Genomic DNA, 26,269 nt, shown 5'->3' with positions numbered 1-26,269 from the left:
AAAAATTTCAGAGCCATTTCTTTATCATAGCCCAAGTACCTCAAAGGCTAGCAGGCAAAAAGTGAAAACAGACTTGCCACAACTTTCATCCATAGATGGAGAACATTCACCCAACGGGCAGAATAATGTTCTCCCCTCAAAAAGAAACTCACATTACAGTCATGTGACCTGGTAATAAGCCTTGCATTCTTGGAGGAAGTGATTCACAACATTTATGAACCTATGTTTTCTCACCTTTTCTATTTGCTTTGAAGAAAGCAACAGTCCTAACATTCTCTTTACTTTCTCTTTTCATAGGACAGATTTTGCATTTTTTAGTAAGCTGACTGGTTTTGGGTGCCAACGACATTAGTACCTTGTTCCACCTGCATATATTTTCTGAGGAATATTGCTTTCACAAGCCCATGTCAACTCATTAAAAACTCACCTTTTAAGAATGACAATGAACTTAGGAAGCCAAAGGCATTAGATTTTTCTACTTCCTACCTTTTCTATATATCAGTCCTCTTTCACTTAAACTGTGTGTCCAAGGCTTTCAAACAAAGCTTCAATTTCCTCTTAATCATTTATCATGATCTCTTCCAGATAAGTAGGTTTAACAATCTAGCCATGCATGTAGACATTTTGGACTGAATCTTAGACCATTTCTCTTTTCTTTCCCATTCCCCAATTTGTCAGTCTCTCTTGCTTGTGCAACCTTCTCTTAACCACTTAGTCTCTCTTGTCTAAATAAGTAAATAGACAAAGAAAAGAAGGAATACAAAAGGAAAACCCTTAATCCTATTACAACTTGCCCTATCTTTCTCCTCTCAAACTTTTTGAGTTTATTATACTCATTCTACTTCCATATCTCACACTTTTTTACGTTTTCTTTTATTTATTTAAAAAAATTTTCCCAAGTTTATTAAGAAATAATTGACAAATATAATTGTATTTTAAAGTATACAACATGTCACATTTATTTCTCAATCTACTATCCCAACTCAACTACAGAAGTTTCTCTAGCAGGTTACCACTGATCACCAGGTTGCTAGAGCAAAGAAACAGCTCTTAACCCTTACCTTACTGCATATGTCTACATCATTAACACTAAATATAATTTCATTCCTCAAGTTCTCTATTTTAATTAACGTTCTTTCCTAGTTTAAAAACAACAATCACTACTCGCAGCTCTATTTTTTTTGCTAAGATAAGAATCACTGTGCTAGGTGCTCACATGTATTAGTCCAGTAGTTCTTCACATGGCTGGTTGTTACCCATTAGTGGATCAAAACAGCTTTTTAATACAATTTTTTTTTTTTTTAATTTGGCTGCGGTGGGTCTTCGCTGCTGTGCGCGGGCTTTCTCTAGTTGCGGTGAGCGGGGGCTACTCTTCGTTGCGGTGTGCAGGCTTCTCATTGCGGTGGCTTCTCCTGTTGTGGAGCACGGGCTCTAGGCGGGCGGGCTTCAGTAGCTATGGCACATGGGATCAGTAGTTGTGGCTCGCGGGTTCTAGAGCGCAGGCTCAGCAGTTGTGGCACACAGGCTTAGTTGCTCCGCGGCATGTGGGATCTTCCCGGACCAGGGCTCGAACCCGTGTCCCCTGCACTGGCAGGCGGACTCTTAACCACTGCACCACCAGGGAAGCCCGAAACAGCTTTTTAAATAAATGAAATAAATTAGAATAGAAAATATCCAAATGTATTACACGTAGCAAGGTTACATACTATTCTGGGAAATTTATGGGTCTGCATGAATAGTCACAATATAAAAGGTAGTTCTGGGACTTCCCTGGCGGTCCAGTGGTTAAGACTCCACACTTCCAATGCAGGTGGCGCGGGTTCGATCCCTGGTCAGAGAACTAAGATCCTGCACGCCGCACGGCGTGGTCACAAAAAATAAAGGTAGTTCTTATTTTGGGTGACATCCAAAAAAGTTGGAAAGATGTTGCTTCTTATGTAATTCTCACAATCCTACCTATGAGGTCCATATAGCAATTTACACTTTTTAATAATGAAGAAGCTGAGGTATAGAGAAGTTGTATAATTTGTCCAACATCAAACTGCTAGTGTGACAATCAAGAATAGCCTCTATTGGGCTTCCCTGGTGGCGCAGTGGTTGAGAGTCCGCCTGCCGATGCAGGGGACCCGGGTTCGTGCCCCAGTCCGGGAAGATCCCTCATGCCACGGAGCGGCTGGGCCCGTGAGCCATGGCCCCTGAGTCTGCGCATCCGGAGCCTGTGCTCCGCAACGTGGGAGGCCACAATAGTGAGAGGCCCGCGTACCGCAAAAAAAAAAAAAAAAAAAAAAAAAAGAATAGCCTCTATTTATCTCCTGAACTCCAAATATACATATGATATCTGTATTTCTCTATGTGAAAGTCCTAAAAGCAACTCAATCTCAGTCTTTGCTAAACCTGTATGTAATTTCCACACATTTTCTAATTTGCTCACCTTCTAGTGTTTTGCTCTTCCTCATCCAAGCAGCAATCCTCCTGTCTTAGATAAATCAACTCTTCATCATGTCATTACCATAACCCTCAGTCATAACCCTCACCATTTCTCTCCTGAACAACTGCAGCAGTGTCCTCCCATTACCTGTTATTATGCCCCCTCCAAACGCCTAATTCATTCTCTGCATTGCTGGAAGTAATCTCTTTGAACTAAAAATCTAATTATTTAGGGCACACTCTCCCAAACCTGAAGAAAACTTTTAAACTCTAAATGCCATATATGATTTTCTAGACTGGACTTTTGTGTAGTTTTAGGCAATACTTTAAAAAATAGAACCTAACTGATATTTATAAAGGATTTTTTTAAATGAGTAAATGGTTGAAAGACCCAGATCAAAAGTTCTTTACTTTTTGTTAGTTCAAAGATACAGTTCATGTAAACAGATTCAAGGACAATCATAAATGTCTTTCACTCAAGAACTACAGGTTGTCCAGCCAATAAATAGTGTCGTTTTCGTAAATTAAAAAACAACAACAATACTACATCCATATGTTGAGACTAATGAAATAGTTTACTATTTTTGCCTTCACAGAATAGCACAAATTCATGGAATAGCAGTCATCAATACTGTTTCTAAATATGTATTAAAAAAATATATATGTATAAAACACAACTACAATAAACTTTAATTTGCACTGGTTTCTAACTAAAAATCCAATGCTTTCCAATGTTTATGGCAGATTAAGGTAGGTCTATTGTGAATCAGTCATATATAGTCTGTAGATTATCTACTATGACAAGTCTGAGCCTTTCAATCTACATGTTTAAACAAACTGTTTGCTGCCTTTGCACAGGCAGGTGGAAAGAATTTCTAGCTAGGCACTCACTAAGATGGGATCAAAGTTGTCGTAATACACTTTATGATACTATTTTAAATTAAAGAAAAATGAAGCTCAATTATTTCATTTTTCTAAAATATTAGTGTTCTTCATACACAGATCACTAATGCTGAAAACAAAACCAATAAAACAATGTTTAAAAGGATTGCATGTTTCATTGTTTTTTTGTGAGCAGGATTAAGTGTAACAGTTTTGTTGTAGTGTCTGTGTTATTGTTGATTCTCTCCTTTGCTTCTCAATTAAAACAAAAAAGAGCTGGTGGTTCAAAAGAAACTCATTTCTTTTCTCCACATGACTGTTGGGAAGATCCTAAGCAAGCCTGAATCAATAATTATGATGAATCCTTTTACTTAAAAAAAAAAAATTAGGTTGCTTTACTCATAAATACACACTTGGAAATAAAGAAATGTTTTAAAGAGATGCATTAGGCAAACTATTCTATCAACTTTTCAACTATGACTCCTGCTTGGCCTGAACTGATAGTGACAGACATGCCCTGAGGCGAAGCTGTGACAATAACATACAAAATAATAAAATGCTTAAACAAAGGAGGCAGAACTATTATGAAGAGTGCCCCCTGGGGTTGAACGGAGAGCCTTTTTCTTTCAAAACACTCTTCAAAATACTGTACCCCAATTTATATCAATAGACAGCTGGATGGCTGGGTGGCCAGATGGCCAGCTGGCTAAGAACTGGAACAAAAAACTGAAAAATACTTTCTCTTCACATATTACCTTTCCTCCACCCAAGCCTCTGAAGTGTTCCCAGGATTCCATTTGAATATAAGTCATATTTTTGGCATACAGATTAAAAATCAAGATCACCATGTATGAGATAATGTATGTGAAAAGAACTATACCTATAAAATAACTATTAAGAGCTATTAAGAGCTATGCAAAAGTAAGACATTTTCATTACACATTTTAATAACCATGGTTTCAATACTCTGAACATTGTGTTGCTTTTTAACTAAATTCATACTATAACCATCACATCCTATGTCACTTTTAGAAAATACTTATGGAACTACTTCCTCAAGTTCTTTCTTTAAAAAAAATAAAATTGGCACATTTTTCTCTCTATTGAAAGGGGGTTCTCATTTCCCTTTTTCCCATTTATGGGTTAGGATAAAAACACAAGCTGGGGTTTCCCTGGTGGCACAGTGGTTGAGAGTCCGCCTGCCGATGCAGGGGACACGGGTTCGTGTCCCGCCCACATGCCGCGGAGTGGCCAGGCCCGTGAGCCATGGCCGCTGAGCCTGCGCGTCCGGAGCCTGTGCTCCGCAACGGGAGAGGCCACAACAGTAAGAGGCCCGCGTACCGCAAAAAAAAAAAACCCAAAAAAACACAAGTTGACATTTCTAACATAAAATGTTTCCCTTATCCTCTTCTTAAAAAAGTTTACTATAAATGGAGTCATAGGGACAATATCATTTGATATTTACTGATCTAACTTCATGCAACTAGAATTAAAATAATTGTTAATAAATGGAATAAATGTGTCCTCAAATATCTACAATATATTTAAAATAAAGTTTGAATTTTAAAAATAAAATATTCTAATGGAATTAGACTTGCTAACTGCTATTGTTCATTCTAAACACTTGCTAGAGTTCAGACAAACATATAACATTGTTTTCTTCGGTTGCAGTACTTTATAAATGGTTTTATTTTACCATTTACCAAACCTCTTTTGTTGAGTTATTCAAACTAACTTCTGCCAAGAACACTAGGAATTTGGTGATAGTGCTTCTTTTTGGAGAAAAACAACCCCTTTCCTCAGAAAATTGAAAATGTTTATCTTGGCACTAAAACCTTGTATTGAGCCTTCTGGAAAGTATTTTAAATTGTTGTTTTTAACCTAGACTCTGTGACTGAAACAGGAAAAGGTTCCGTAGCTCTGCACCAAAATACATATTTATAGGGTTGATTTTCTTTCTACACCAAAAATACTAGTTTGATGGCAGCAGTTTTCAAAGTATAATATCCTAGGACCATGCCTAACATTGGGCATTATCACTATATTCAAGACAATTTGTTTTTTAAACCTCAAAAACTTCTGATGTCTAAGAAATGCTAAATGTTGATCAAATATGCTATAAGTGCTATACTGGGAAGGACTGTTTCACTTAACTACCTGGTCTGTTAGGAATTTTCACACACAAAATAAATTTTATTTGATACTGTAATTTCCTCCTGTGCATGCCAACAAAAGATATGTTTCTAAGTCTTTATCTTTTTTTCTTACATTTCTCCCACTAGGTATGCTTTAGCTTCAGATTAGACAGCATAAAGATAAATCCTTGAACTTTCTGCATTACTGTCCTAATAATGTGTCTGAATACAATTAAGAAATCTCTGGCAATTGATGAAATGAAAGAGTCATTGTTCTTAACTCCCCTACCAAACCCCTAAATTGCTAGAATATACGAAAGAGACTACAGGAGTTGTAAGGTGTATATGAAAGTATATTAAAAATGGTAGGTCATACAATTTCACAAAGACCCCCAGATAGCTGCAACGATTTTTCAGTCGCTAATAACTGACATAGAATACTATGCACTCCATCATGAATACATCCTTCCCACCTTAAAAACTTCATCCATTTTTTTCCTTCTAACAGCTTGTCTGTCCTTTACAAGAAAAATTACAGCACCATCATCATTTTATACTTGCATATAACATTTTTTATAGTTAAAGGAAGTTCAAATTATATCATTGTGCTTATCAAGTATTTATTAGAATGTTCTGACAGGAAATTAGTTGTTTAAACATTCTGCTATGGTTGAATTGCCTTATTTAGGTTAAACAAAAAAAGATAAAGATATCTACTAAATATATCTTACTAAAATCCGTAACTGTTTTTGTCAATCAAGTGCAATTTTTTTTTTTTTTTTCTGGTACGCGGGCCTCTCACTGTTGTGGCTTCTCCCGTTGCGGAGGCACAGGCTCCGGACGCGCAGGCTCAGCGGCCATGGCTCACGGGCCCAGCCGCTCCGCGGCATGTGGGATCTTCCCGGACCGGGACACGAACCCACGTCCCCTACATCGGCAGGCGGACTCTCAACCACTGCGCCACCAGGGAAGCCCTCAACTGCAAATTTTAATTTTAAAAGCCTAGAACTTCCTGCTGTGATTGAATTCTGCCTATATCCAGAAAAATCAAGAAAGAGTCTATTCAAATGAGTTTAATAAGAGTGAAACAAATAGGAATTACTGGTATTACAGAAAATGACGATAATGAAGGAGTGGGCTCTTCCTAATCAAAAATCCAACTCCCATACTGTTGTGTTTTTATGACAGGCACCATTTTTACTGGCATTAAAATTCTGAGCCATCCTAACACTCCCCCACATTCCTCAGAGTCTCAGTATCAATGAAAAATGCAACTCTGACATAATGGACTAACTTGATATTTTACAGACAGTGATTAGTATGCTAGGTTACGTTCGTAAAAGACTTAGATTAAGCCCTACCATCACTTTTTTCTCATTTAAATTTAAAATATTGATTGTTTTATAAGGTGAGCGAAGAATATCTAAAATGAGGTCCACAATAAACAGAAATTCACCTTTCAAGATCTGAGGACTATTAATTTACATATTCAGTTTTCCAAGATGAACTTATAAGCATAATGTGAAAAATCACATCTTCCTTCCCTCTCTTTTCTCTATTCACTAAGGAGCAGTGACTTATCTCTAACCACTCTAGAAAATAAAACAAAGCAAACAAAAATTCATGTCACTTGTGGGGCATAATAATTTAGAAAACACTTTAGTTACACGGTTGATTTAAAAATTACAAAGGAAGAGTATTTTTTTCTATTAAAATAAATAGGTATAACAGAACATACCTGAAAAAGAACATGTACATGGCAGCTGTGATGCAGAATAAAAGGACCTATAACAAGGAGAAAATACGTTACTTACAAAAGAACACTGACATCATCATTTGTGTGTCTTAGAAAGCAAAATACCCACTATTAAATCTTGTACCTGAAACAATTAAAAGATGTACGAAGCTAGTCATACACATATCACATTCTCTACCTTTCAAATAAGTCATATCAAGGCAATAATAAGTCTGTATATTTACACACACATATAAATAAATAAAATTATAAACATTATACAATATGTATGTGTGTACATATATATATATATAACACTATATATGTGTGTGTGTGTGTGTGTGTGTGTGTGTGTCTGTGTGTGTGTATATAGGCTGGGTAAAGGGTAACAGGGTTCAAAAAGGAATAGCCTATTTAAAAAATTATATCTAAGAATTCCTCAAGAAGCAAGTAACCTAAGAACAGAGACAATGGCTTTTAAATAGTGAAGTCAGCAGAAAAATCATAAAGCTTATTAACTATTATATCAAGATGACCAGACTTTTAAAATATAAAACACAGTCCAGTTGTCAACCAATTGTAATCAATAAGAAAATCTCCTAAAAATATAATCATCCTGTATGGGATATAGACTCCCTATAAAAAAAAAATTCCTCTAAAAGCAAGCATCAGAACACACAATAAATCTGGATTAAAGAAGCTTCCCTAGAACACGTCATATGAAACACAAAGTATATTACTAAGATGTATATGGAAAGAATCCAAACCCAAGTCCTTACCAAAAGCTTAGTTATGCCAACAAAGTGGATCTCCATAAAATTGTTTTAAATCAGTAAAATGGAAGTTGTAAACTGTGTTCTTATGTTAACAATAAGAGTGTAAATGAAACACAAGGATTGTCAATGGCCTCACATCATAGACAAATGAACAATCTTCAACTATTAAAAACTGACCACAAGGAACCATGAAAACAAAAATGGTACAAAATAGTGTTTAGCTATTTCCAACACAATTTCTAGTTGACTTAAGGAAAGTATAATAGTTTTGCTATTACAAATTGAGCTTGATAGGTTTGCCACCTTGGCTTAAGATAAGCATTATAAATACAATCTGAATGACTTAGAAATATATAAACCAACCAACCCAAAAGAGGATGGGCATCACACTCCCTGGCTTCAAACTACATTTCAAAGCTGTAGTAATCAAAACAGTATGGTATTGGCATATAAACAGAATAGAGAATGATACAGAATAAAAGAGCCCAGAAATAAACCCATGCATACACGGTCAATTGATTTATGATAAAGGAGCCATGAATATACAATGGGGATAGAACAGTCTCTTCAAAAAATGGTACTGGGAAAATAGGATGGCCACATGCAGAAGAATGAAATTGGACTATCTTACAGCACACACAAAAATTAACTCAAAATGGATTAAAGACTTGAATGTAAGGTCTGAAACCATAAAACTCCTAGAAGAAAACACAGTTGGTAAGCATAGGTCATGGTGATTTTTTAAAATCTTACACCAAAAGCAAAAGGAACAAAAGCAAAAATAAAGTGTGATATCAAATTAAAAAGCTCTACACAGCAAAGAAAACCATCAACAAGATGAAAAGGCAACCTACTGAATGGGAGAAAATAATTACAAATGACATATCGGATAAGGGGCTAATATCCAAAATATATAAAGAACTCATACAACTCAACAGCAAAAGAACAAACATTCTGATTTTGAAATGGGCAGAAGATCTAAATTTTTCCGAAGAAGACATATGATGGCCAACAGGTTCATGAGAAGATGCTCAGAATCAGGGAAATGCAAATTAAAACCGCAATGAAATATCACCTCACACTTGTTAGAATGGCTATTACCAAAGAGACTAGAAATAACAAGTGTTGGTGAGGATATGGAGAAAAGGGAACCCTTGTGCACTGTTGGTGGGAATGTAACTTGGTGCAGCCACTATGGAAAACAGTATGGAGGCTCCTCAAAAAAGTAAAAATAGAACTACCATATGATCCAGCAATTCCACTCCTGGGTATTTATCCAAAGAATTCAATGAAAACACTAACTCAAAAAGATACGTGAAGCATTATTTACAGTAGCCAAGATATGGACACAACCTAAGTGTCCATCAATGGATGAATGAATAAATAAATTGTGTTGCACACACACACACACACACACACAGAGGGGGGGTGGGGAATATTATTCAGCCATAAAAAGGAGTGAAATCTTGCCATTTGCAACAACATGGATGAACCTCGAGGGTACTAAACTGACTTATTTTATTCAGTCAGAGAAAGACAAATACCATACAATATCTCTGATATGTGGAAGGTGAAGAAGGAGGAAGAAGAGAGAAGGGATAAGGAAGAAAGAAGGAAGAAGGAGAAAAAGAAACCAAACTCACAGATACAGAGAACAGAGTAGTGGTTGCAGGCAGCAGGGGAGTGATGGATAGGAGAAATGGGAGAGCTGCATGTTTTTTTAGTTTAAATAAACTGAATTTTTAAAAAAAGGATGGGTATCAATTACTATAAAACAAATATTACTTTTATTAATTTCTTATATAAAATCTTTCTTAATATACAAAGTATATAAAATCTAATAGGGACTTCCCTCGTGGAGCAGTGGTTAAGAATCCACCAGCCAATGCAGGGGACATGGGTTCAATCCCTGGTCCAGGAAGACCCCAAGTGCTGAAGAGCAGCTAAGCCCATGAGCCACAACTACTGAGCCTGTGCTCTAGAGCCCGTGAGCCACAACTACGGAAACCCGAGTGCCACAACTATTGAAGCCCACATGCCTAGAGCCCATGCTCCCAACAAGAGAAGCCACCGCAATGAGAAGCCCACGCACTGCAATGAAGAGTAGCCCTTGCTCGCCACAACTAGAGAAAGCCCGCGTGCAGCAACAAAGACCCAACACAACCATAAATAAATAAATAAATTTATTTTTAAAAATCTAATAAACATGCACACACTCTCCTCCTCTCCTCTCTCCTTCTTTTCCTCTCCCATTCTCTCGCGCCTTCAAAAATACCCTATCCATGATGCATAAGGTTCATATCACTATTTTGAAAATGTAACTTAAAGCATGAGGAATAATTTTCATTTATTGACTAATCAATTATAAAGTCCAAGTGAGTTTGTTTACTGGCTATAATTTGCCAGCCAATGCTCCAGATCACAAAACTCAGTTTTTATTTTCCTCTCTTTGTATCCCCTTTGGGCAATGCCAACCTTCCCAATTTTTCAATGTTTCACTCTTTCTCTGCACTAGTCATTATTCCCCTCGCAGACTCCACTCACAAACCTCTCTAGAAGTGTCCCAGAAATCTTTCCCACACTCTCTACTTTCTCCAAAGAAAACTCCAAAGTCCCTTTCCCTCAAAATGTTGCTATGCTCTATCCTCATATGCTAAACCTATCTGTGCTCATATTAAACTAACGATTATCTTTACAAATAATACCTTTGAAACTGGGAAAGAGCATAATGTTTAAAAACTCAAGCTCTAGAATAAGGCAAATACAGGTTTGAATCTAATTTTATGTGACTTCTGATGCTTTATATAATTTCCCTAAGCCTTAGATCCCTTATCACTAAAGTGAGTATATTACCTCACTTTGAATTGTTGGGAAGATTAAATGAGACGATGCTGCAAAGTGTCAGGCATTCGGCAGATTGTTTTTAGTTTGTTTTGTTATTCATGGAAGTGATCTAGATATAAAAACCTCATCCAGAGACAGAAGCTTGGAAAAAAGTTTGTTTTTAAACAGGTAGACCTTTTGAAATCTCTCAAATTACCAATATTTGGAGCTCACCTCTTTCATAGAGCGGAGATTTAAGATATTAATATCTGTGCAAGCAGGGGGAAACATGTAAGGAATATTAAAGTACAATTGATCAACTCATTCAAGAAATATTTACTGAACACATACTATGTGCCAGACACTATTCTAAAACTTACAACATTATACAAAATGGACAAAGTCCTTGCCCTCCTGGAACTTATCTTCTAGTGAGGTAAGAGAAGATATTGAAATAGTATGTCAGACAGTGATGAGTTTTGGAGCAAAACAAAGCAGGATAAGGAAATAAAATGCAGGCGAGTAGGGGTGGTTGTTTTATACAAAGTGATCAAGGAAGCACAGACTTGTTAGTAGAGACACTGAGGAGATAAGGGATAAACGAGAGGACCATATCAACAGAACCAATGGAAAATTTTTGAATTTTATTCAGAAAGATGGTCAGTATTATGTCAAAGATGCTAAAGAAAGGATTTCATTTTTAGTAACATACAGTTTTCAAAGTTTTTTAAATTAATTATGCTAATTTCTTAAACATTGTAACTTCAACAGAATGTTTTTCCAAATAAATGTAAATTTGCAATTAAATAATGAAGATTTTCTCTGTGTTTCAAATTATAGAATTTTAGAGCTAAAAGGACCTTCAGGTAATATATTTTTTCATATTAGGAAACTTAGATCCTTAGAAGGTAAGTGATATATCCATGTTCTACCCCGTTAGTTGTATCTTGCATTTCCTCTATTAAACAAATATTGGTCAAATGTTTACTCTGTACCTGCTCCATAAAGAAGATATTTAAATACAATTCTAACCTTTAAGGAACTTACAGAATACTGCTCCACAGTCTAATTCTGTAGCTACTCTTTATATGTGTGGCTACTTAAAATTTTTTATAGCTTTACTGAGGTATAATTAACATATTTAATGTATACAATTTTGTTAGTTTTGACATAGGTATATATCTTTAAAATCATCAACATAATCAAGATAATGAACATATCATTATCAATAACATATAGCATTTCCGTATTATTATTTTAATACTTGTAGAATCTATAGTGATGTCACCTCTCTCATTCCTACTACTGGCCGTTTGTATCCTATTTTCTTGATTAGTCTGAGTATAGACTTATTAACTGTATTGATTTTATCAAAGAATGAGCTTTTGTTTAATTGATTTTCTCTATTTTTCTGTTTTCTACCTCATTGATTTCAATTTAATCTTTACTAATTCCTTTTTTCTGTTTGCTTTGGTTTTTTTTCCCCTAGTTTCTTAAAGGTAGGAATTTAGGCCATTGGTTTAAGATTTTTTTCTTTTTCGATATAGATGTACAATGTTATAAATTTCCCCCTAGATCTGCTGTGTGTCCTAATTTTAATAAGTTGGGAATTCATTTTTGTTCCATTCAAAATACTTTCTAATTTCTGATTTTGCTCCCTTCTATGATCCATGACTTAATTAGAAGTGTGTTATTTGGCTTCCAAATACTTGGGGATTTTCAGCTATCTTTCTGTTGTTACTGACTTATTTATTCTATTATGGTCAGAAAATACTTTATATGTATGACTTGATTATTTCCAGATTTATCAAAACTTACTTTATGTCCCAGAATATGTTCCATATGTTTGGTAAATAGCCCATGTACATTTTTTTTTAAATGTGAATTCAACTGTTGCTGGGCAGAGGGTCAAGCTGCTTGACAATGTTGTTCCAATCTTCTAAATCTTTATTGATTTGTCTACTTGTTCAATCAATTATTGAGAGAAGCTATCAAAATACCCTGCTGTATTCATGGAGGTATCTCCACAATCTCTCCTCACAGTTCTATCAGTTTTTCCTTGGCATATTTTGAAGCTCTGCTACTAGGGGCATAAACATTTAGAATTACATCTTCCTCACCATGATGAAATTACCTTCTTTATCTCTGATGATAGTCTTTAATCTGAAATCTATTTCATCTGACAGTAACTTCTGATTACTGTTAGTTTTCCATTCTTTTACTTTTAACTGATTTGGTATTTATATTTGAAGTTCACTGCCTCTAGGCATCATATTGCTGTTTCTTGCTTTTGTATCATATCTGAAAATCTCCACCTCTTCATTTGGCATATTTAGATTGTTTACATTTAATGCGATTATTGGTAAGTTCAGAATTAAATCTATCACCTTGCTATTTATTTTTCTATAGTTTCTTGGTTTTTTTTTTTCTTCCTTTCTGCCTTTTTTGAATCAACTCAGTTTTTTTAATGATTCCATCTTCTCTCCATTGTTGGCTTCTTTGTTTAAAGGGTTTATAGTAAACATCTTTAAATTGATACAGTCTCTACTCAAGTGATATTATACCACTAAACATACAATATGGACTGTTACAATAGTATACTTCCATTTCTCCCCCACCCCTACTTCTGTGCTATTGTTGTCACCTAGTACACTTTTATCTATATTATGAAACCACTATATTTTAAACATTTTTTCTTAAAAATGTATGTCTAAAATAGTTTTGACCTTTGTTTTGAAAGCTATTTTTGCTGGGTATCAATTTCTAGGTTGATGGATCATTTTATTTCAGTATTTGGCTCAATGAGTACCACTTCAAATGTCTTCTTACAATTTGATTATGAGGTGCCTTGGAGTACTCTTCTTCATGTTTCTTTTAAAAGGGTTTCATTAAGTTTCTTGGATCTGTGGGTTTATAATTTCCATCAAATTTGAAATTTTTTTCAACCATAATTACATCAAATATATTTTCTTCTCTTTCCCCTTCCCCTTTGGGAACTCCAATTAATATATAGTAGGTCACCTGAAGTTGTCCCACAACTCACTAACGCTCTCTTTATTTTGTAAAAAAAAAATATTCTCTTTATTCTGTGCTTCATTTTGGATCATCTCTATTATTAGATCTTCAAGTTCACTAATATTTTCTTCTGTAATATATATGTCATTAATGCCACCCAGTACATTTTCCATCGTACACACTCTAATTATCATCATTAGAAGCTTGATTTGGATTTTTTCCCCGTTTTCCATGTCTCTAACTCTTCTGAAACTATGGAATTCACTTGTAACAACCCTTTTTTAATGTCTTTGCCTGCTAATTCTAACAGCTTTGTCAGTTTTGATTTGGTTTTAACTGACTGATTATCTCCTCATTATGGGTCAAATTTTCTTGTTTCTTATTGCATGCCTGGTAATTTTTATTGGATATCAGACATTCTGAATTTTACCTTGGTGGATGCTGGATATTTTTGTATGCCCATAAATCTTGAGTTTTGTTCTGGGTCACAGTTCTTTAGAAACAGTCTGATCCTTTAAGGACTTGCTTTTAAGATATTTTAGGAGGGAGTGAAGTAGTGCTCAACTTAGGGCTAATTATTCCCCACTGCTGAGATAAGACCCTTATGTGTACTCTCCCCAATGCCACATGAATCTTGAGATTTTCCAGTCTGGCTGATAGGAACAGACACTATTCCTGCTGCTGCTTGAGTGCCAGCACTCAATTAAGCACCTCTAATCCTTTCAGGTCATTCTTTCTTTGACCTGGGGTATCTTCCTCATGTGCATGCCCTAATCAGTAAACAGCTGAATGCTTTCCTCTCTAGTCTTCGGTGGACTCCATCCAGCATGGCTCCCCTCTCACTCTCCACTCTTGTTTCTTCAACTCAGAAAGTTCTCTAGACTTTGCATGAATGTCTCCTCTTTGATCCAAGCCTGGAATTTTCTCAAGGCAGTAAGTTAGCATAATCATAGACTCATTTCATTTGTTTCCCATTCTCAGGGATCTCTGCCCTTCAGTGCCTAATTCCAGGACTGTAAAACCATTGTTTTATAAGTTTTGCCCACATTTTGGCTGTTTCAGTTGGAAAGGTAAGGATTACCTTTATTATGTCATAGCCAGAAGCAGAATGTGATTATTTAAATTTAAATTAATTTTAAAAACTAATATTAAATTCAATTCCTCATCCACACTAGCCATATTTCATGTAATCAATAGCCATATGTGGTAGTGGATACAATAATGGACAAGCAGATATAGAACATCTCCATAATTGCAAAAGGTTCTATTAGACCTGTCTGGCCAGTAAATGACATTTTCACTGTGCATTGTGGTAATGTTATTACACTTATATTCTAACTTTAGCTGTAAATTATACATCTGAACACATCTATTTTTATACTTTACATTTTTATGTCTAAAGCAACACATAAAATAATCATACCACAGTTTACTCATTTGTGGAAACAATACAATGTTATCTATTACATATATTGAAAGCATTAAATGAGATAACATACATAAAGTCTAATAGAGTGACTAGTACATCACAGATGCTCAAGAAATGGTAACTATTGACAAAAAATAATTTCTCTATAATTCCCTCCCATTTCACAACCATTGCACAATACACTTAAACAGGATAAGTAATTTTGAAATTGCTATTTTCACTTTGATTTTTATTTTTAATTCAAAAAGTAATGAAGGGCATGCTACAACATGAATGAACTTCAGAAGCACTAAGTGAAGGAAGCTAGTTACAAAAGACCAAATGTTGTATGATACCATTTATCTGAAATTCTAGAATAGACAAATCTCCTTACAGAAAGTAGAATGGTGGATGTCTAGAGCTAGAGGAGTGAGGGGTAATAGGGAGTTTGCTCATGGTATAAGGTTTCTTCAGGGGGCAATGAAAATGTTCCAAAATTAGACTGTATGGATATGTGCACAATTCTGTAAATATACTAAAAACTCATGGAACTGACATTTTGAACTGGTAAATTTTAGAGCATGTAAATTACTTCTCAAAAACACTTAAAACTGGCTTTTTACAAATTAATACATGTACATGATAGAAACAAAAATTCAAAGTGAATGATAAAAATACAATGAAAGGAAAGTTCCCTTCTATCCAGATCTCTGGTATTCTGTATAGAATTCTGTACGTGTGTGCGTACATTTGTACAAAGATACATGCCAAATAAAGACATTGTTTTATACTTTTCCTTTAAACTTTACACACACACACACGTTTATTTCAAACAGTCTATGAATAGAGTGGATGCTACATATATTGAATACCAAAGTATACTTTGTAAACTTGCATACCTAAATCTCTGGAGGTAAATTCTTAAAACTGAATTCTCTGTATCAAGGGATAGGTATATTTTTAATTTTGATACACTCCCATCAATAGTATATCAAAGTAGCCATATCCTTACATGAGCTGTTTCCCTATGTCCACAAAAGCTGTGTTTTATCAAACTGTTTTATCCTTGCCAATGTGGTGGATGAAAGAAATGATATATTATAGCTGCATTCTTCTTATGAGTGAAATTGAGCCCCACAGGTTTATAGACCTTTTTGTTTGTTTTTTGGTCAGTTGGTTTAACCACTTTTTCATATCCTTTGTCTATTTTTGGTTTGTGAATCTTTTAGAAACCATTTTTATTTTTTGAAACTGAGTATACTTATGTGAAAACACAGAATTAATTTCATTATTATCTATTTGCACCAAGAATATGGGTGGTTAAATAAAAGTAATCATGTAATGGAAATCTCATAATGTACTAAACCAAAAGAACATTTTAAGCCAAGTGTACAGAAAGTATAACAAATAATGAGAAAGTAAAGTTCATTCAGCTGAAAAATACTGTTTTCTCTGGAATGACTTTTCAGGAAGTGATAGATTTACAATACATGGATTCCTGTTAGAGAGCTTACAAAACTTTCAGGGAAAAACTGTACTATGGTTGTCAGCACTATGTCATGCAGAATTATATGAAAACTATCCCTGTCAACGCTCTAACAAAGAAACAATATCACCATATATGAATACTTTAAAAACCTAAAAATAACCAGAAATATAAAAAATGTGACTACCACCTGGTAAAGAAGGCTGTTTTTACCATCTAAGCCTCAAAATGGTTAAAACACATATCCTGAAGTCATTTTAAAGTCTACTAGAGACCTAAACAGATGGTGCATTTAACTACTTCTTACAACAGAAATCTTCTGCTTTTCTTTAACATACTCAATTAAATGTTCTTTAACCCTGCCCAGTGCCTTTGACCACTCCTGCTTGAATGTGTCCAAAGACAATGATGCTCTTTGCTGCCTGGCCTTCATTCCTCATCAAGTCTGTTTCCTCCCCATATTCACTGAGCCCCCTTCCTTCCATTATGCAAATAAATACTGAAATCTTGTCTCTGTTTTCTGGAAAAGAAGCAATAGATTTCTCCTTGCTCCATGTGTACTTCATTCATATTTTAGCCATCTATCCATCCACCCATTCATAAAAAGTTATCTGGTATCTATGTGTTACTAACACTTTGTGCCTGAGCAAAGTCAAAAGGAAAAAGATACAGAGGTAAATAAGCTCCAGACTATCAAGAGACCACGTGATCTTCAAGCAAAACAGAACAAACAAGGAACCACAAGTTCTTACCTTTGTTTATAAATTTATTTCAGTACTTGTTATATTGCCAGTGTGCTAGGGTAACAAAACTAGATAATATTGATTCTTGTTGCCCTTATGAGGTCTAGCAGAAATGCAGGCATATTAACAAATCATCCCAATACAACATGCTAGGACAGAATATTTACACCTCACCCTACAAGAGGTAGTCACCAAAACATCTAATTATATTATTATTTTAATTACTCAGTATATATTTAGACAAAGCTTTTTTGGTTGTCTGTATACCTTTATGTCTCCACCAGAAGTTACTTAGAACACAAAGTTCCCAAGAGCAATCTCTATTTCATCTAATTCCGTATGTGGACAGATTCTTGATATACTATATAAGGTTTTTGATAATAATGTTAATTTCTATTTATAGCAACCATCTTTCAAAAAACTAAATTGTACTCCCATTCGTATACTTTGTAAAGGCTGAACTTTAGACTCTATAAGCATTTTCAACTTTTCTGAAAACACAGACCATTACGTAGCCTCTTGGGGAAGTCATTCTCACTGGACCAATAAGTGTTACACAATTTGCAATGTATATATTTTGCTTTGAACAAACAACAGATCATTATCATAATATTAATTTGCTTTTAAGAATGCATCGTTTTTGAGCAGTGGGATTCTTAAGTTAAATAACTATGCATTGTTTTATAATTTTTAAAAATCCTTATATAATTCTAATCTCACATAATATACAGTACATCTTTATAATCTGTCCCTTTGTTTTGGATTAGCAGTTTTGCTTACTGAGTGTTTTTTTTTTTAAGTTTCCCTTCCTTGACAAAACAAATACGGGAAAAGTACAAAACACCTTATGGGGAATTTAGGGCCACAAACACCAGGCTATTAGTAAGGAAGAAGTCTGAGGTCTCCAGAGTAAGACTATAAACTTGATCAAGTCACTTCCATTCTTTGAGCCTTAAGCTTTTTATCTTTAAGAGAAGTTAGATCAATCTCTAGGATCCTTCAGAACTCTAAAATTCTGCGATTCCATGAGTCAAACTTTTTCAGTGTACAACAAAATTATTTCAAAGCAAACTGTCACTAATATATAATGAGACAAATCTCAAGAGTATATGTATATACTCTCTATAAGCAAATGAGAGCATTTTCTCTGACTGAATTGAATGTGGGGAATTATATTAAATACATCAACAACTTGGTCCTAGTCTCTTCCTTGCACTGCTCATTGTTCTTGATTTATACCTTCAAGGTCAGCAAACAAAGTCTGGCAATATATTAACCTTGAAATTTTCCAGTTGTAGAAACAGCTATGTTAGATAGTGGCTGGGAAGTACAGCTTATATGATGTCCTGTCCTTTTATGGTTAGTAGGTAAGCTGTATTTTGTCTTCCATAAAAGTGAAAGGATTTAAAGTATATAACTATAGAAAATTTCAGTATGTAGTAATATAACCTGTAAATTACATTCCTTATTACAACACAATTCTATTTCCGCTGGCAAATTAAAAAAAAAAATCACAGCTTTAAATTACAACTCACTATTTAAAGGACTATAGATAAGGGTTTACACATGAAAAGAAATCAGTCTTTATTAAAAATTTAAAAGAAAATTTAATGGTCAAGTGAAAATCACCATATGAATTCATTCATGGAACAAAATACTCACTGAAGTATGTTCTCTGAACTGGAACTATAAAAACCAACTAGACATTATCACCAAACACACACAGCACTTTATTTACATCTCTCTTATTATCATGTAAAGGAAATGCAGTTATTGGAAGTAAAGGTTGTCCAATGACTTATATTTAAAAGTTACCGAGATATTCAGCTGCTTCTTTTCTTTCCCATAGCCATCTCTCTATTTTATGGTCAATTAGTTGGTCATTAAAAGTCATTAAAAATGCAAATCAAAACAAACAAGAAAGGAAATAAATATGTAAAGGAAGAGCAAGGAGCCAAAAAGAAACCATAGGAGAGTTTAAAGTCAAAGGTAAATCAAAAAAATAAAAAGGGCCAGAGAACATAGAGAAAGAGGAAAGTAGAGGATTAAACTAGATAATGAACTACTATTGACTAACACTGCCAGGCACTGTATATTTTTAAAAATATTACCACTAATCGTATAATAGCTCTTCAACGTAGGTTTTTAATCACTTTCACTTTAAAGATGAGGCAATTGGACTCAGAAGGTAAGTTACTCGCTTAAAATCACAAAATATTTAAGTGGCTGAACTAAGACTCAGAGCTAGGACTACCTGATTTCAAATTCAAGGCTTTCAATTATATCCCTCTGCCTCTAGAAAATTTTTACTGATGTTGATTTAGTAGCTACTGTGTTTCCAAGGTAGGGGTAATCCCCATAATGGTTCCTATACATATATATGTATATTTTTAGTAAGTGTCATTTTAAAAAAAGAAAGGAGTGAGGCAAAATCTTTCAGAGTTCAGTATAATAATTAAAATAATAGTGTAACAATAATATCAACTGCTGCTGTTACTGAAGGCTCACTATATGTCACATGCTGTGTTCAGTGCTTGACATACATCACTTTACATGATCCTCAAAATAGTCTTGTAATGTGGGGGTTATTATCCCCACTTCAGAGAAGAGGTTTAGAGAGACACAGACAATAATGGGATTGAGCCAGGTTTGGCAACCAGCTGTGATTCCAAAGCCCATGAGCTGTCATGGATTTCTCTCAAAGATTTCTTTAAAAACTCCCATTAAAGAATTACAGCTTTAACAAATTTCATTCAACTTAATCATGATAAAATAGTAGATAAAATAGTGGGTTAAGATACAGTCTCTGAAATGCAAATCAAAACTACAATGAGGTATCACCTCACATTGGTCAGAATGTCCATCATTTAAAAGTCTACAAATAATAAATGCTGGAGAAGGTGTGGAGAAAAAGGAACCCTCCTACACTGTTAGTGGGAATGTAAATTGGTACGGCCACTATGGAAAACAGTATGGGGGTTCCTTAAAGAACTAAAAATAGAGTTGCCATATGATCCAGCAATCCCACTCCTGGGCATATATCCAGAGAACACTATAATTTGAAAAGATACATGCACCCCAATGTTCACTGCAGCACTATTTACAATAGCCAAGACATGGAAGCAACCTAAATGTCCATTGACAGATGAATGGATAAAAAAGATGTGAGATACACACACACACACACACACACACACACACACACACACACACACACACAAAGGAATACTACTCAGCCATAAAAAAAGAATGAAATAATGCCCCTGCAGCAACATGGATGGACCTAGAGATTACCATACTAAGTGAAGTAAGTCAGAAGGAGAAAGACAAATATCATATGATATCACCTATATGTGGAATCTAAAATATGATACAAATGAACTTATTTACAAAACAAAAAGAGACTCACAAACATAGAAAACAAAACTTACGGTTACCAAAGGGGAAAGGAGGTAGGGGAGGGATAAATTAGAAGTTTGGGATTAGTAGATTAAAACTACTATATATAAAATAGATAAACAACAAAGTCTTACTGTATAGGACAGGGAACTATATTCAATATCCTGTAATAAACCATAATGGAAAAGAATATTATATATATATATAATATATATCTATATAAACATGTATAACTGAATCACTTTGCTGTATGCCAGAAACTAACACAATATTGTAAATCAGCTATACATCAATAAAAAATTAAAAAATAAAAAAAGATATAGTCTCTGTGTTAAAGAGCTCACTATGTACATAATGAATCAGATTTAAGAAAAGCAGAGATGAAAAAATTCCATAATCCTCAAAACTTCTATAAAATATTTATTCTAATAAAGAAAAACAGATCTAAGAAACACATTTTTTAAATTTTGAAAATAAGCCACCTAAATATTGCAATCAAAAACTTAAAAAACCTTATATGTTTACATATTAAGTGAGGAGAGAAAAAAGTTACAGGAGCCAGTTTTCTAATATGTTTACATTAACTATGTAAGGGACCATTCTTTACCCTAATACTGCCAAACATCTTACTTTCGCAATTCAGAAAACAAAACAAAAATACCTCCCATGTCATTCAGCACACGGAGGACAGAGAAAGGTTTTATATGGACTCAGAGCAAAGTTAAAGCTGAAAAAACATTGTGCTTTCAGCAGGGCAAAGTAGACGGGTCGCCTAAGTGAAACCTCATTATTATAAGTAGACAACTTGTAGTACGTTAGTTATTTTCATACAAAGGGTGGTATTCCCATTAACCTCAAATAAGAACCAGGCTTAGGGTGACATTATGTTTTTCCCTCAGAGACACTACAAAAATAAATAAGAGCTTCCAGATTACTTCAGAGAGGTCACAGCAGGGCCACATACAAACAGCACATGGCAGCGCTGCAATTCAGGTTTTTGTCATTTAATGAAGGTAAGAAAGACCGTTAGCGTGAGGGTTATTGTAATTCTAACTAAGGTGGCCAGTAAGACAGCACTCACTGCTTCACCAAACCACACTGTGCCGTAGGCAAAAGGCAAACAGCTGCCCTCCAGCTGAGCTCCACATGTTCGAGGTGTCCACTGAGAACTAACTCAATCCCAATACATAATCCACAACAAAACAGTCATCGACAGTAAGTAGTCAGATATATATATTCTCTTTACGGTTGTTTTAAACACAGCATATGTATCGATATCTATTCACTCATGTACTGTAAAACGGAATGATAGTTTTCCCAAATGGTGTGCCGTGTGCCCACACTCAAGTCATCTGCCGGTTCTTTGGGCACATGCTCATTCTGGAATTCATTTGAGAAAATACCTCCGTGATTAGGCATGGTTTTGCTCATATCTGCCTTGGTTCTCACTATTTCTATCCAGCTGCAGATTACTCTCTGCATATTCAGTTCCCACTGACTACCATTTCTTCAGGCAGGAAAGGTTCAGAACTAAACTTTTTTTCTAACGAGCATTTTAAAAAGGCTTAAAGCACAATGAAAGTGGGCATTACAAAAAAAAAAAGGAGGGCAGGAGGAGTGCATGAATTCTAAATCAGATGAACTGTGGAAGACTTTTCAATCACCTGCTCCAAACTTATTCCACACAAAAGATTTTTTCCTTTTGCACTTCCCCAGCTTATTACATCAAAGCAACACAACAGATAAAGGTCTCTCAGCTGTGCTGGGTAACCTTAAGAAATCTTCTGTGCTTTTTTTTCCTCCCCAGTCAGCAAGACAGATTCAGTATCCAGTTTATCACTAACAAACATAATGATATTGAGATACACAGTTTTTCAAAATACCTTCAGAAGTTATTTTAACAGTATATAGATAAGAGAACGATAAAAGAATTAAAAATCACTACTGATTTTTTTAAAATCCAAAGTCATCTTTGTTCAACAGCTAATGGGTCTAGGGCAATGAGAAGAAACTTAAGCGCTTATCAAATCTTGTTCCAACAATAAAAGTGAATTAAAAATAAACACAGATAAAAAACCTAGGGGACTTCCCTGGTGGCACAGTGCTTAAGAATCCACCTGCCAATGCAGGGGACATGGGTTTGATCGCTGGTCCAGGAAGATCCCACATGCTGCGAAACAACTAAGCCCATGCACCACAACTACTGAGCCTGCGCTCTAGAGCCCGTGAGCCACAACTACTAAGCCCGTGTGCCACAACTGCTGAAGCCTGCGTGCCTAGAGCCCATGCTCTGCAACAAGAGAAGCCACCGCAATGAGAAGCCTGTGCACCGCAACGAAGAGTAGCCCCCGCTTGCCGCAACTAGAGAAAGCCCACACGCAGCAACGAAGACCCAACGCAGCCAAAAAAAATTAAAATAAAATAAAAAAATCTACTGCAACTGTAAAATCAAGTTTATATCCAGTATTAGCTATTAGTTACAGATTCCAAAATGATTAAAGAGAAGAGATTTATAGACTGGAGGTTATATCTATCATGGAAAACTCTCTTCTGCTTTGTATTCTAGTTGCATGTGGTCAAGAGCTTGTAGGAAATCTGTGTACAGCCAGTTTTCAGGATGCATCTGGACCATATGACCTAAAATGCAGGCAGGCAGGCAGTCTATCTAAAAGTCAAAACCAGAATTTTAGGCACTGATATCTAGAAATGTTTGTACAAACTCTTCATCCCTTAAAAGCACATTATTCTTACATTGCTAATGTGAAAAGTTTGTTTGGATGGAGGGATGGAGAGAGAGAGAGATTTTGGTTTATACGTACAACTCCTCTTCGGAATCCTCCTACCAAAGGATACTATTCCATGAACCTTCTAAATAAACTCAAAATAATGTACCTGCAAATCTGAGTACAGTTTGTACTTGTAGAAACCTCCACCTTGTTTTTTATTTCTCTCCAACTTATTTACTTTTTCGTAACGCCTGCATCTAAGAGAACTAGGAAGCTTCAGAATGAAGAATGTGATCCTCACATGTACTTTAGTTTCTCAATTATGTTCACAAGCTGATAATCATCTACTCTTATAGAAACTGTCATGAAAGAAAATATAAGTTTTGTTTTTTCTTCTCAATTTTTTTTCTCCAAAAGATGTCATTAAAAGGCATGGGAAGAAATGAACAAAGGTTTTCTTAAGCTTTCTCATAATAGCGTTCTTAATGTTCCCACAGTCTTTGCTAGTAGCAATTAGCCCAGCTGCAGAGTTTTAGCTTACTTCTCCAGTATTACTTTATGAATATATCATATATATTCATTTTTATTTACGAATACCAACAACATAAATGTATACTTACTCTAGGTTATATTCCAAAGCGGTATCTTGAAAATGCAGGTTATTGGACATACAGACATATGGGACATAGATCTCATGGTTAAGAAAAAAAGAAACATTCATTTTATTCATTCATTTAAATCATAGCCTTAAGTTTTTCTTTCATCTGACTCTCAGGTTTGTCAAGTGGCTTTTTTGTTTTGTTTTGTTTTGTTTTTGCGGTACGCGGGCCTCTCACCGTTGTGGCCTCTCCCGTTGCAGAGCACAGGCTCCGGACGCGCAGGCCCAGCGGCCATGGCTCACGGGCCCAGCCGCTCCGCGGCATGTGGGATCTTCCCGAACCGGGGCACGAACCCGCGTCCCCTGCAACAGCAGGTGGACCCTCAACCACTGCGTCAAGTGGCTATTTTTAAAGGTATCCTACAGTTTAGAAAGTTAGAGACTTCTCTGAACAAAATTCTATCAATCACAGCATATACAAAAATCTCCCTGGCATATTTCTAAAACACCATGTCTAAATAGCATTGTTGTCTCCGCCCACAAAGTTAGAATGAGATGAATAAGCAGTGTATCAGCAGAGTAAAGCAACTCAACATTGTCATGCTGGGAAGATGATTAGGAGGGAAACAGAGTAGTATCCTCAAAACTAAGTCCTCACAACACCCAAAGCACTTTGAAACTGATATGACTTGGCCATCTCAGTCTTCAAAATTTAATTAGTAACAATAAACCGCACCAGTTGGGAGTAGAAGCTGAAAAGCTATGAAGAGCATTTCCAAATGTAATTTTCTTAGTGTATTAAATACAGGGCATGGCAAAAATGAGGCATGTGTGTATGTTAGCCAAATTTCTCACATGGAAATCCTGTCTATAACAACAAACAGTCTGATTAATACTTTAATAGGAAAGCCCCCTAAGGAAAGCAGGTGGCTCCTGGTATACACAGTCTCAGTGTCTGAATTATTCTAAGTACACATTCCTTCATCTTAATCAAGCGAGGAGCCAAAGTACAGACTGGCATTTGTGGAAGTATGATTTCATCTTTGTAAAGGAAAGAGGGTAAAATGACCAGTTTTTAGTGAAAAGTAAATATTAAAATATTGGTAATTACTCTGCTTCAAAAATTTCATTAGAACTAGACTTTTACATACAGTGAGACACACCTGAACAATAAATTTTGCAATTAAATATACTTTATAGTATATTATACATACTATATTATATAATAGTACTTTATAGTATAGTATGAATGACTAGAAGAAAACTTTTCCCCTTTATCTATAATAATAGGGTGACATGTGAATTTATTTTGGATTGTTATGCCACCAAACTAGAAATCAGAGCAGTTTATTTTTTTCAACTAAATTTAATACAAAACTATTGCCTATTTCATTTCTGCATACATAAGCAAATAAAACGGATGGTTAATCTTCAAAAGTTAAGTGATCTCTACCCAAGTAACTGTAGACCATTCTTAGTTATTAATAATTTCCAGTACTCAAGCTGGTGCCATTGACATTTTAATCTACCTCCAAGTTGTAGCTCTAATGAGACTCGTATCAATGCATTTAATATTTCTAATGTCTTATTTGAACTGTTATTTAAATAATTTTGAATATATATTAGACTAGAATCCCACTGTTTTGCTTTAATAAAGTATTCACACGTAATCTATGTGAATGACAACTTGCAAATTTTATAGCCCTGTGAGTAGACAACAGGTCATCTTGGAAGGCTCCACAGAATCACCATGAGTCACTGGTGGAGGATAAAAGATTCAGGCATTATCACCAATTAAGGAAAGAGTACTAAATCAATATCAATAAGTGTATTCATTTTTCAGATTATCTAGGTAACAGAGAGCAGATGTTGAAGAAATAGGGCCCAAGCGAGCTAAGTCTGATGATATGAAGAATTATTAGAGAGGACAGGCCCAGAAAGGTGGTACTGAAGCAGACCTTACAGAACCTGAGAGCAATGGAATTGACAATGTGATGGGCATGGCAAAAAGTTGCTGAAAATAACCGTATCCTACTTCAACATTTGCCTACAGCTAGTATTAGCTGGCCTAATCACTTCAGGCCCAGATAAGTCTCAAAGATCAAATGGACACCAT

General features: G+C 35.2%; 1 protein-coding gene across 3 annotated transcripts in view; it reads right to left on the bottom strand.

Annotated features, from left to right (window-relative positions):
* The window catches only part of TMEM135 (transmembrane protein 135), a 247,947-nt gene that overhangs the window by 73,783 nt on the left and 147,895 nt on the right, over positions 1-26,269 (bottom strand). For all 3 annotated transcript variants that reach the window (XM_067750649.1, XM_067750648.1, XM_067750646.1), the window contains exon 6: positions 7,183-7,229. In XM_067750649.1, coding sequence (XP_067606750.1) covers positions 7,183-7,229 — 47 coding nt within the window. The remainder of the gene's footprint in view (positions 1-7,182; positions 7,230-26,269) is intronic.

This window comes from Pseudorca crassidens, chromosome 9 (assembly GCF_039906515.1).
Source record: "Pseudorca crassidens isolate mPseCra1 chromosome 9, mPseCra1.hap1, whole genome shotgun sequence".
Classification (NCBI taxonomy): domain Eukaryota; kingdom Metazoa; phylum Chordata; class Mammalia; order Artiodactyla; family Delphinidae; genus Pseudorca; species Pseudorca crassidens.
The sequence above is the reverse complement of the archived record's forward strand: the minus strand, read 5'-3'. Positions and strand labels throughout refer to the sequence as shown.